The sequence below is a fragment of the Trichechus manatus genome, unplaced genomic scaffold (genome assembly GCF_000243295.1).
Source record: "Trichechus manatus latirostris isolate Lorelei unplaced genomic scaffold, TriManLat1.0 scaffold00208, whole genome shotgun sequence".
NCBI classification, from domain to species: domain Eukaryota; kingdom Metazoa; phylum Chordata; class Mammalia; order Sirenia; family Trichechidae; genus Trichechus; species Trichechus manatus.
In genome coordinates this window covers 91,723-104,544 of record NW_004444144.1, presented here as the reverse complement: position 1 = coordinate 104,544, position 12,822 = coordinate 91,723, and the positions used below count along the sequence as shown (strand labels likewise).

Genomic DNA, 12,822 nt, shown 5'->3' with positions numbered 1-12,822 from the left:
AATGCCCTCCTCCCTCCCTGCCTAGGCAGGGCTCAGCTCCTGTCAAGTGGCTTGCCCAGGGCTCAGCTCTCACTTCAGCCCCACAGGGATAATGGCGTCCTGTGGTTGCTAGTCCCTGGAGGCCTCACCTAGCTTATTGGCTCCCTTTGCTCAAATCACATCTTTGTAAATAGTCCTTTCATTAAATTCTCAACAGGTAAATCCTTTTGAATAGGAGCCCTGGTGGTGTAATAGTTAAGTACTCAGCTGCTAACTGAGTGCTAGGCAGTCCTAACACATCCAGTGGCTCCATGGGAGAAAGACCTGGTGATCTGCTCCTGTAAAGGTTACAGCCTAAAAAACCCTATGGGGAAGTTCAGCTCTGTTACTTGGGGTTGCTTGGGGTCACTATGAGTGGCAATTGACTCAACGGCACCTAATAACAACAACAAGCCCTTTTGAGTGGGCCTTGTTTCCTGCTGCTACACCCTGGGCTGATACGTCTTCCTAATGCTCTTCTCACATCTAGTCACTAGAGCCCACTGAATCTGTTTTCTGATTGCTCTTGAAACTTTCCGTTTTTTCCATCCTCACAGGCACTGCCTTGGTTCAGGCCTCCAGCATCTCTCACAGGGACTATTGCCACAGCTAATGGTCTCTCTGTATTCAGCCTTGGCCTTCTCATTGGTCCTCCACTGTGGCCAAAGTAATTTTTCTACAGAGCATTCATTATCATGTTACTCTCATAGCTGAAAATTCTTCAATGATTCCCCACTGTCTCCAGGATCAAGTCCAAACTCTTCACTAGTGTAAAAGGATATTCACGATAGAGACTCTGTGTCCCTTTTCAGCCTCATCTCTTGTCAAACCTCCATTAACATCACACCTCCTGGCCAAGCAAATATCCTCAGATGCTCTGGGAATCAGCTAAAACGTCAGCTCTGAGACGTTTTCCTAGGCAACACCGCCACACCCTCTGCAGGATAGGTCTGGAGTTTGTACTCATCTGTATCACAACGCTGAGATCATGAGTTGGTCTCCCGAGTACACAGCAGTCTCCTGAGGATCATTGCATCTTCAGGGCTTAGCATTGCCCAACGCTGCTTTGACTGAGTGTGGTTGGGCTGTGGGAGGTAGGTATAGCTAACTTCATGACTCCATGGTTTTCTAGTAAGAAATACTAAAAAATCAAGGTATGGTCAACATGACCTCTAATATTTTATATATATATATATATATGTGTGTGTGTGTGTGTATATATATACATAAAATATATATGTAGAAAAAGAGAAAACAAAAAATCACTTTTTTTTTAAATCTTAGTAGCAGTTAGTTAAAGGAAAAGACAAAAATGGACATTTCTACTTTGTGCGAATGTGGACATCAAAACTGGCTCGTCACCAAACAATGGACTCACAGGGAAAGAGCGCCCTCTGTTGGTAGGATGCTCACAGGACAGGCCGAGAGGAGTCAAGAGCGAGAGCAGCAAGGTAAAAATAGCTGATACCACAAACAGCTGTTCCTTCAATTTATTTAAAGCAAGCTTCAGGCCCAAAGTTCTCTAGGTACCTGTACAAGATCCAAATTTAACATCTAAAATTAATTCTCCTTTCAGGCGAAAACATACAATCTAGTTCAAAACCCAGAGTTCTTCCCAGCGGAAGAGCCTGGTTAGGAGGGAACTTCAGGAATTTTGTCAGATTTCTGGAGGGTTTATTGAAGAAAAGACCTTGTTTCTTTACCACTTTCCTTTACCTGTGGCTTGAGAGTCAGAGGACTTCCGTTTCACCACTTATCAGCTGGGTGGTACTGAGTAAATATCTTTTCCTTTCTAGCCTCTTTATTTGCTCTCAGGTCAATGTCTCTGGGCTCAAGAGAACTTCAGCTAAAGGTCTGCATGTCAGACCCAATTGAAGCTTCTTGAGGAATGTGATGGAGGCAATAATGACATGTTTTATTTGATGACATGTAGCTTGTATCATTTCATGGGCTTCTCACAATAGCCATGGGAGAAGGCGTTGTGTTGCCCATTTTACAGATGAGAAGACTGAGGTCCCAAAATCATGGATTAGTTCATTAGAAACATGACTTTAGGCCCAGTGTGTTTTACTTTAAATCATCTGTTTTTTTTTTTTTAATTCATTGGTCACTAATAAATACATAGTTCTACAAAATTTGTTCCTTGCAAAAGATTCAAACAACATAAATCATGCAAAAATCTTCTCATGACCATCTACCCAATTCCTGTTCCCACCCCAGAGGTTGTGGATATTATCTAGTGTTTCAACCATCTAGGCCTTTTCTGTGTGTTCACATATATATATGTGCATGTATATAAATAGATGATTTTGTTTTATGTTTTAACAAAATTTACATGAGTAACATTATACTGTACATATTATTCTGAAACTTTCTTTTTTTTAAGCTTTGTCTCAGAGATATTTCTATGTCAATAGAATTAGATCAACCGCGTTCAGTTTAGTCTACTGGAGATTATTCCAGACTATGGCTGTACCACAGTTTAACCTTTTTTCATTGACGGGCATTTGTTTCCAGTTTTGGGCGATTGCGTTCTTTGCATGCTTCTTTGTGCACGTGTATAAATACTTCTCTAGGGAGATGTACAGCAGCAGCATTGCTAGGTATTAGGGGATCCACACTGGAACTATTAATGGATATTGTCAAACCATGCTGCATAGGGGCTGTGCCAGTTTGCACCTCCACCACTGATGGAAGAGGAGAATCATTCTCTCACATCCTTGAAAGCACTTGATGTTAGCCGTCTTTTGACTTTTTACTAGTTTGATTTTTAACATGGTATCTCATCTTGCATCCCTCCTGCTTACTAAGAGGCATATTTCATATTGTGAATTGCCTATTAATGTCCTCAATCCACCTTTCCATTGACTTGCTGGTCTGATTGATTTGGGGAAGGTCTTCATATTCTGGCTATTTCTCTGGTGGTGTAGTGGTTAAGAGCTACGGATGCTAACCAAAAGGTTGGCAGTTCAAATCCACCAGCTGCTCCTTAGAAACCCTATGGGGCAGTTCTTCTCTGTCCTATAGGGTCGCTATGGATTGGAATCGGCAACGGGTTTATTACCCCTTTGTTATGTAAGCTACAAATATTCTCTCCCACATTGTTACTTATTGTTTTTCTAACTGCGTGTATGGTATCTTTCTCATAGAAAACTTTAAATACTGAGGAAGTCAAATTTACTAATCTTTTCCTTCATCTTTTTTGCATCTTGTTTAAGAAAGTCTTCTATACTTCACGTTACTTATCAACTGTCATATCTATTTCTAATATTTTATATTTATTTGTTTAGCTATTTAGTCATCCGGAATTTTTTTCTGTGCGTGTGTGTGTGTGTGTGTGTGTGTGTGCGTGTGTGTGCGTGAACGGTATATTTTGTGTTCTGTTGTTTTGTTCCCTGTATCTGCCAACTCTGAGTTCTTCCTGAAGTGCTGAGGTACTTTCCTTAAATCTGCCTTAGTTCCCCAACTAATGGTCCTCCTCTCCCTAAAGACTCTGTCCAGGTGGGAGAAAGAGAAGCAAACGTACAGAGAAAACCATAGTGCAAGGCAGGAAGAATTCATTCCAAAAGGCTGGTGCAGTTAAAATGTCAGGGGGAAGGAAAGAGTGCTTTCAGCTGAGCAATTTGGGAAGACCTCTTAAAGGTGGCAGCAGTTAAACTGTGAGGGGAACAGCGGTTGTTTAGTACGATTGTAATGCATATTGTAGGAAAGGGCATGATGGTAGGTGAGGTGGAAAAGAAGGTTTGGGACAGGCTATAACTGAGCAGGGGTTGGCAACCTAGAAGGTCCCTGGGTAGTGCAAACTGCACTCAACTACCAACCTAAAGGTTAGCAGTTCGAACCCACCCAGTGACACTGTGGAAGAAAGGCCTAGAGATCTACTTCTGTAAAGATTACAGCCAAGACAACCCTATGAAGCAATTCTACTATGTAACACATGGGGATCACCGCTAGTTAGAGCTGACTTGATGGCAAAGGGTTTATTTGTTTTGTCTGGCAACCTTTAATTAGCCTATGGGTCAAATCTGGCCACAGCCTGTTCTTGTACAGTCTGTGAGTTAGAATGGTCTTTACATTTTTAAAGGGTTAAAAAACTCAAAAGAAGAATAATATTTTGTGATGTGAAGTTATATGAAATTCAAATTTCAGTGCCCATGAATGAAGTTTTCTTGGAACCCAGCGACACCTATTTGTTTGTGTACTGTTTATGGCTGCTTTCACGCTCCATAGCGGAGACAAGTTAGTTGTGACCGAGACTGGAGACTGTATGGCCCACAAAGCTGAAAACATTCACTCTCTGCCTCTTTACAGAAAACATTTGCCAACCCCTGATAGACTTAAACGCCAGGTTTGCGAGTCTGACCATCGTGATTGGTGCTTTTTAAAAAATTTTTTAATTTTGGTGAAAGTATATGTAGCCGAAGATACACCATTCCAACAATTTCTACACATGCAATCCAGTGACATCAGTTACATTCTTTAAGTTGTGCTACCCTTTTTGCTAGCCTTTTCCACATTATTCCACCACCATTATCTTAAACTCACTGCCCCCTAAACTTCCCATCCAACCTTTTGAGTTGCCATTATCAATTTGATCTCACATAGACAATTCTTTAAAAGAGCACAATGCTCAAAGCCGATGTACTTTACTATTTAAAATGTGCTATCTTTTAGTTCAAAGAAGACTTTAGGGGATAGTTTTTGTTTAAGACTTAAAGTTTAAAGATTATCTCAGGTCAATCATTTCGGGGACTCATCCAGCCTCAATGGCTCCAGGAAGTCTGGATTCCATTGAGAATTTAAAATTCTGTTCCTTATTTTTACCTCTTTTGATCAGGATTCTTCTAAAGCATCCTTTGTTTAAGGAAGATGACTGTTAGGGGGATAGAGAAGCCTTTCTAATAAGAGACAGAGAGGCAGGGAGACGCTATAAGTGGCCTCTGAAACAATCCAACCAACAAGTAATGGAGTTTCAACTCTACAAGTGGGAAGAGAAGAGGTGGAGATGAAAACGATTCATTCGTTTATGGAGACATCTTTGTTGAGAGCTCATTATGGTTCTAGGTGTTAAAAGGTATAAGAAGGCAGAAATGCCAGAACTTGGCAGCTCTTTGAATGTGGGGTGTGAGCACCTAACAGAGCTGACAAAATGTAGTATTCAGAGAAATCATTTTCCCTTCTCCTACATTCTGCCTCTGCCCATGGGGTGGAGGGGACTTCTACACGAGCTTCCTCTGTTCATGTCTGGAGCCTGTCTGAAAACCCCTCACTCAGCCCTCCTCACAGGAGGAAGAAATGTCCCTTTAGTGGGCCAGTGCCACACCTTTCTTCGCGTGTCCACTGTGGGTGGACCACTTCGGCGGTGCTCTGGTATTGTTCTCCATTGCCTACCCAGTGTTCTTGCTCCCTGGCCCCACGGGAGCCACCCTCAAGACCAGCCCACCTCACACCCACTTGACTCCAGCTTCTTGCCCATGCGGCAGGTTGGGAAGGAATATTCCCGGGCTGTTCTATAGATCCAGCCACACCTTGCTTTCCTCCGAGAGACAGTAGTGGGTGGCCCTGGAGTCTGCATTCAGGGTGAGAACTGCCCTTCAGATCAGCCCGTTGGGGTGGTGCATGGCAATTTTCAATGTTTATAAAAATAGAGGTTATCAGTGCTCATTGATCCCAATATCACCATCAACGAAAAGCCATCAGAAAAAAACACGTTTTTAAAACAAAGTTCACTTTATTACTTTTTTTTAACACAGTAGAAGAATATGAAATGCAGACTTGTCTAAATTCTCTTGCTGACTCTCTTGAAGACAACGTCACCCAATGTCATAGTCTGAAAGCCAGAAAAGAAATCATAAAATGTTTATCTGATATTCAATTATAAAAATTAATTAAGTCTGCAAAATAGCCCCAAATGTGCTAATATATAAAACAACTCAAAGATTCCTCTGTTTTCTGTAGGACCAGAGGAAGGGTTGCAACTTTTTCTAAAATACTATGCCACGTCTTTGTCACTTCACTTCCTCACGTGGAAAGTTCTCCTGCCTTTTACTGAATTTTTTTCTACATTAGTGACTGTTATAGAAAGATCATCCAATTCAATCCAATCTAATCCAGTCCAATTTCTCAGAGTTTCATTTAGCACCTACTATGTACCAAACAGAAACCCTGGTGGTGTAGTAGTTAAGAGCTATGGCTGCTAACCAAAAGGTCTGCTGTTCAAATCCACCAGGCGCTCCTTGGAAACCCTATGGGGCGGTTCTACTCTGTCCTTTAGGGTCACTATGAGTCAGAATCAACTTGAAGGCACGGATTTTGTTTTGTTTTGTTTTTAATGTACCGAACAGGAGCCCTGGTGGCTCAGTGGTTAAGAGATCAGCTGCTAACGAAAAGGTCGGCAGTTCAAGTCTACCAGCCGCTCCTTGGAAACCCTATGGGGCAGTTCTACTCTGTCCTATAGGTCGCTATGAGTCGGAATCGACTTGATGGCAACGTTTTTAGTGGTATGTACCAAACCAGAGCCCTGGTAATAAACAGTGGTTAATTGCTCAGCTGCTAACCGAAGGTTGGTGTTTCAAACCCACCAGCTGCTCCGTGGGAGAAAGATGTGGCAGTCTGCTTCCGTAAAGATTTACAGCTTTGAAAACCGTATGGGGCAGTTCCACTCTGTCCTATAGGGTCGTTATGAGTTAGAATCAACTTGACAGCAATGGGTTTGCGTACCAGACATGTGTTGAGCACCAAAGATACATGTGCATGGAAATGCCTAGACACTCGGCCTGGAACATAGGCACTGCTTGATTTTCCTCCTAAAGCTGTGAGGCATGTAGAAATATTGCATTCATCAGCTCTGGGGTTGTTGAGGACCGTTCCCTCTGGCCTCTGCCGACTCTCTTCAGCAAGACCGCTGCAATGATGTGATATGTTGTCAGAGTAAAAGAAGGAGTCCTTTAGCTTCAGCAGCAAAAGAAAGCAATGGAAAAATCTGGATTCCAGCCCTGCTGCTACCACTTATTATCTGGGTGACCCTGGATGAGGCAATCTGTCTATAAAATCCCTTAGGATGCCTCCCTCACAGGGAGACGAGGATTAGGAGACGGAGCATAGGCAGTGCATTGGGCAGGGCTGAGTTCAGGTCAGGCTCCTCTCCCCATGGCCAGCTGGCGCCTCCCTGCTCTGTGTGAACGCTGGCTTGGTGGATGGGGACCATATGTTTCGCAGTTGACTTCACACTCTCCCTATTTGAGGGATTTTTTTCTACTTGAACAGGGCGATGACAGGCCCTCGGGGCAGTGCTCTGCCTTCTGTTTCTCCCTAAAGCACATTCTGGGAGCAGAGAAGAGTCAGGGGGACTTAGCTGTAGGAGAATCACTGCACAATTCACCCCAAGTCAGGGACGGGGTGGCGGACAGCTGACCCTAAGGATAACTGAGTAACTGAAGTGCTCCAGACTCATAACAAACAAACCAAAAAACTTGTTGCCATCAAGTCGATTCTGACTCATGGTGACCCCATGTGCTGCAGAGTAGAACTGCTCCATAGGGTTTTCAAGACCGTGACCTTTCAGAAGCAGTCACCAGGCCTTCTTCTGAGGCGCCTCTGGGTGGGTTTGAACTGCTAACCTTTTGGTTGGTAGCTGAGGGCTTAACTGTTTGTGCCATCCAGGGACTCAAAAAGCTGCTTATAAAACTGCCACAAATATTCTGCTTATAAATGCCAAGTGGGCGCAGGCTTTCCTAAGTGCCCAGGGCTTGCCGGGAAGGTGGAGGCCTCCCTGGCTCGTGGTTGGTGCTGAGGCAGAAGGGGAAGGGTTGTGACAGAGCCCACCCCTGGATAAACAAAACCCTCCCTGCGTGTGGGTGCTATGTCAATGGGAAAGGCTGCTCCACAGGAGGCTCAGTCGATAGCTGCTGGGTGAATGGATCGCTGCGCCCTCTTTGTGAGCGAGTCTCGTGGCCGCCGTGTCCCAGAGGAGTCAGAGAGGGGTGGGCTGGGCTGCTGGTTCTTCCTACCAAGTGCCTCTTAGTCCGTCCGTCCGTCCGTTTGGTGAAGAAAGGGGAGAAGAGGCGGGGAGGGGTCATCGAGGAGAGAAGGAAGGGAGGGAAGGGAGGTGTGGTTGACCCTACCACGAAAGTGGGGGCCAGCCCGAAGGAACTGAGGAGAGGTGGGGGAAAATACCAGGTAGGGCTGCCGGTAGCACATGTGGTGCCTTTGGTAGATTAGAAGAGGGTGCCCCTTCCTCAAAGATACTTCACTTCTGTTAGAAAACTATCCTAATACGCTGCACTGGTTTTGTTAGAACAAGACACCTTGCAGGCAACTGCTGTAAAACCATAACAAGCATAGGAGTCTACGCGGTCTGCAGTGTGAGTGGCTCCCCCTAGCTTGTGCAGTGCTCAGCGGCGGGCGGCAGCCCTGTGAGACAGACGCGGCTCAGAAGGAATTCTGGATCTGCCTTCCCTGGCTCTTTGTTGCCTCATTTTCCCCATTTATAAAATTTGGGGATGTTGGAAAGATTGGGGATAATGTGTGTAAACTGCCTGGCATATGTGAATCCTCAGTAAATGGTAGCAGATATTGACAACAGAGAAGGCAGGGTAGGGGTGGGGGCTGCTCCTCACCCTTCACCCACCCCTTCCGCTCAAGTACTGGGAGCTACAAGCTCAGAGTGCCAACTTACGCTGGTGAGCGTGTCTCCGTTGAGTTCAGTCACCGACTTCATGCCTTTGAAATTTGTCACCAGTTTATTATCACCTTCCATATTAACCACCGTCTGCAGGGGACAGAGGAGTTGGCGTGTGAAGAGGGGCCTGGGAAGGGAGCAAGGGCCTTGCTAATGAGATTGGCTGCCCTGCAGGGGTCTCTGTTTACAACAATCAGAATGCGCATCTTCATACACCTCAACTCCCGCATTGTCTTCCTTTAAGAACTAAAGAAAATATTAGGGTGTCTTTGGTCAGAGTTTTTCTTTATGGTATGCATCTAGAAATGAGCACTGGACACCCAAGTGGTCTTAAATACAAACACTGAGATAAAATTGGGTAAAATCTCAATTCTCCAAGATATTGGAGGGAGGTAGTGGCAAAATTCAAAATGCCAGCAGGGAGAACACATATTTTGCATTGGTATGTATTATTCCTCCAGAATGTTTATCTTTCCTGTTTTGGCCTCTTTTTCAAGCCTTATACATCCACAAAGAGGTGACATAGAAACCAGCAGGGAGCAGAAGATACTGGCCAAGATTAAAAATTTGCCACCAAAATGGACATTTGGAAAAGGACCTGGTAAACCCCTAATGACCTGCCTATTACTGTGACCCCATCAGTGCAGGATATCAAGAGATTTTCCCTCCTAAAATTTGTCACAGATTTCCTGACTTGTAATGCTTTATCTGGAGAAGCAGAAATAAAGAGAGCTCAGAAGAGAGCAAAAGACAAATGTGCTGAGACCAAAGCACGAAGTTGTCTGGGGAGAAGTGAAGGCGGACGTTCACCGGTGTTTGCTTCCCTGGGGTGTGTGGTGTCTCCAAAGGTAGGAGAGAGGTCCTCAGTGCCTGGCACTGACAGTGCCTGGACTTCCCTGCTGTCGCCTGTTGACCACTTGCACAGCCCACACCCACACCTTGAGCCAGTCCAGAGGAGGTGATGCTCCCTCCCCTGCCTTCAGTCTGGTAAGGTTGATTATTCCGATTTTATAGATGAGGGAGCTGAGGTTGGGGGCTCAGTGACCAGCTCCTGTAAGGCTGAGCCCCTGCCTGGAGCTTTGGTATGTTGGTTTTGCCAGCACCTCCTGCAGGACATCTCTCTCCATTACCTCAAGGCTTGGTAAAGCCCAGTTCACTCTGGGCTCAAGGATGACATCCGGGCTTGATTAAGGGTTTTTCACAGACTACCCTCCCGACACCCCCTGTCTTGCCCTGCTGCTGGGCTCTGGTTAGAGGGCTTTGAGAGTGGAGAGAACTGTGGCGGCGGGGGAGGACCTGAGACTTAAAACTGTGCCTGGTTCTCCCCGTATCCACATAGGAGTGCTCGGATTTGTGAGCCAGGTGGTCCTTCTGACAGTCCCGGGGAGGGCGAGAGTGGTTTCAGATCTTCTCACCTAAGAGTTGTCTTTGTCTCTTGGCCTTTCACCCCAGAAGTGGGTTTACAGACCTTGTGTATGGTGGGAGTTGTGAGGTGTGAACCTTGAGGAAGGAAGCCCTGGGGCCAGGTTCCAGGGTAAGTTTTCGAAAGCAGAGGGGCATGTCCTACCTTGACCTTCTCCCCTGTCATCATCTCCATCTCACACTCTTCCCCCAGGGTGAACTCGTTTTCGATCACTTTGGACCCGTAGGTCACGGTGAGCTTGAAGCGCTTTCCATTCTGCACGATTTCTGACACCGCCTTGATGTCCTTCCCCTTCTGGATGAGGTCATCAGGCAGACCTGGTGGAAAGCATTTGAAGTTTAGAGATGGCAGTGGTGGGAGTTGCAAGGAGGTGGTGGGCAATAGAAGCTTTGTGTCATGGTGGGGGAGGGTGTGGGTACTGTGTGGCTGTCTCCCCAGAGGCCGTGAGGCCCTTTCTGGAAGCCGGTGGGGAACATGGGCTTTGGCCTCTGAAAGGAAAGGTCAGTGGCCTGGCCTGCCCTGCTTGCTATCTTTCCAGTTAATTGATAAAAAGGACACTCCTCTGGCCTGAAGAACCTCTCCTCCTGAGAGCAACCTGGCTTTCTCTCGCTTTCCTTCCTCACTTCTTCCGTCTTTAATGCCAGGAGCCTTTGGTCTTTGAGCATTTGCATTTCATCCTTCATACCTGGAATCATCTTAGAATTTGTCTTCCAAACTGGGACACTCCTGAGGTGAAAGGGGGAGCCGTTAATAATTACGCCAGGACAACACGCACAAGCAGGGACCATGCCAGGCAAACTGGGCCGAGTGTTCATCAATCCCTGTCCCACAGGCAGATATCGCCTCTAGTCCAGGGTCTTGAGGAAGGTGTACCAGGATTCCCTTGCCCTAGGATAGGGCTTTAAATTTGCAGAGCCTGTCCCTGCTGTTAGACAACTCGAGGCTCACAAAGACCATGCAGGTTGGTGGCAGTTGAGGGCCCTGGTCCACACAGAAGGGATGCCAGACACAGAGAGGTGGTGGGACTTGCCCGACAGAAGATCCAAGCTCCCAGGGGCACCCGTGGGCCTCCTCTCTCGGCACTTGCTGTCTTCCCCAACCTTCTTCCTCATAGCGCTCTACCTTGTCACACTGTGCCCCTTTGCTCACGAGGCTCCCTCTGCCTGGAGCCTAGCTCCTGCCCCCAGTCTGCCTAGTGGACACATGCTAGTGTTTCCAGGCCCAACCCAAGGCTCACCTTCACCACCACCAAGCCCGGACCCTGGGAGGGCTGACCACGCCCTCCTCTGAGCAGCATACCCTCCCGTTCATTCGTGGTTCTGGGAGGCACATGGATATAGGGTTTCTGAGAATCAGTTCCTGCTTCAAACTCCAACCCAAACAGCTCCCACCTGAGTCAACTTGGTCAGAATTATGTAGACTTTTTAGGCCTCAGTTGCCTCAACTACAAAATGGGAAAATAGTAGCACCTAACTCAGAGATTTTTGGTGAGGATTAAATGAAATATTGCATATCAAGTGCTTAGCATAATGCCTGGCATAGAGTCAGCACATGGTGTAGGGTAGGAGATACTTAATTGCACTTATTTCTTCTCTTTCTCTTTCTCTAAACTGTGGCCTTCTTGGAAATGCAGCTCATTGTTATCTATCTCCCTGGTACCTATCCAGCACAGCACCCAACCTGTGGTGGGCCTCCAGTCAATGCTGTTAGAAGAATGAATGAATGAATGAATGAATGAATAAACAGGTCACCCAATGAGGCACCAGCAGAGATGGGACTTGAGTCCAGATCAGATCCCAAGTTCAGTGCTCTTTCTACTCGCCTACAGGGTGACCTTGTTCAGTGAGTACTAGCACAAGCTACAAGCGACCACGGAAGTTAATAAATGCCCCCTGGTCTGGGGGTTGCCTGACTCTCTCCTCCCATCCCAACATTGCTTGTGGGGCCAGACCCTGGTTGCTGTGACCCACAGCCTTGGCACCCAGTCCAGCACTCACCGACTGCCTTCATGAAGGCCTCAAAGTTTTCCTGGCTCTGAACTTGGTACTTGCCAGAGAAGTTCATGGTGGCGATGAGGCTCCCTTTCCACTGCTAACCAGCAGCTCTGCTAGTAGGGCTGCCTCGTGTGGGCTGTTTTATAGGGGGCTCCTTCCTCTTCCCATATTGACCATAGGTCAGCTGCTGGACTCCTTTATGGCCAGGCTCAAACATTAACTCCTGGGAGCAATGGTCAATGATAGAAAACAGGCTGATCACAGCAGAGGTGTGCACCAATTCAGCAAACGTTAATGAGTGCCAATTAAGTGCAAAGCCCACTCACCCTGCTGCCTTTATTGTCACTCCCACTTGTGAGGTATGTATATGTGTGTGTGCGTGTTTACTTTCGCTTGTGAAGTGTGTGTGTGTGTGTGTGTGTGTGTGTACACACACGCATGTATGCACAGAAGGATACCAAAGAATCCTTTTAATCTCAAAACCTCACCTTATTTAGATAACCTTGTGACCTCTTCCCTTCCTTATTTTTATACAAACTGAATTTCTGCAGAGCTGTCATCAGCCCTTTGTGCTATTTTATGCTCTGGGAATTCCTCCTTGGTGACTATAGGCTCTCCAGCAGAGCTGAAGTCTCCCTTTATAAGTGTTAGAGCAGTAAATACTAAAGGGCAAGTCTAAACCTTTTAAACCAGGTATGCGGAAATGG

The 12,822-nt window shown here is 46.2% G+C and overlaps 1 protein-coding gene across 1 annotated transcript; it reads right to left on the bottom strand.

Moving 5' to 3' along the window:
- Positions 1 to 5,729: 5,729 nt before the first annotated feature.
- FABP1 (fatty acid binding protein 1) lies at positions 5,730 to 12,227 on the bottom strand. The gene is made up of 4 exons (XM_004388225.1): positions 12,119 to 12,227; positions 10,266 to 10,438; positions 8,696 to 8,788; positions 5,730 to 5,848 (listed from the first exon to the last, which is right to left on the bottom strand). The coding sequence occupies exons 1-4, from the start codon at positions 12,183 to 12,185 to the stop codon at positions 5,798 to 5,800; spliced, it is 384 nt and encodes a 127-aa protein (XP_004388282.1). The 5' UTR covers positions 12,186 to 12,227; the 3' UTR covers positions 5,730 to 5,797.
- Positions 12,228 to 12,822: the final 595 nt, after the last annotated feature.

What these genes read in the sequence shown, in the direction of transcription:
- FABP1 (XM_004388225.1), bottom strand. Translation starts at nt 12,185, where the DNA reads ATGAACTTCTCTGGCAAGTACCAAGTTCAGAGCCAGGAAAACTTTGAG. An exon ending in GGCCTTCATGAAGGCAGTCG is followed by an intron (nt 10,439 to 12,118) that starts GTGAGTGCTGGA and finishes GCTTTCCACCAG; the next exon opens with GTCTGCCTGATGACCTCATC. An exon ending in TGACAGGGGAGAAGGTCAAG is followed by an intron (nt 8,789 to 10,265) that starts GTAGGACATGCC and finishes TGTCCCCTGCAG; the next exon opens with ACGGTGGTTAATATGGAAGG.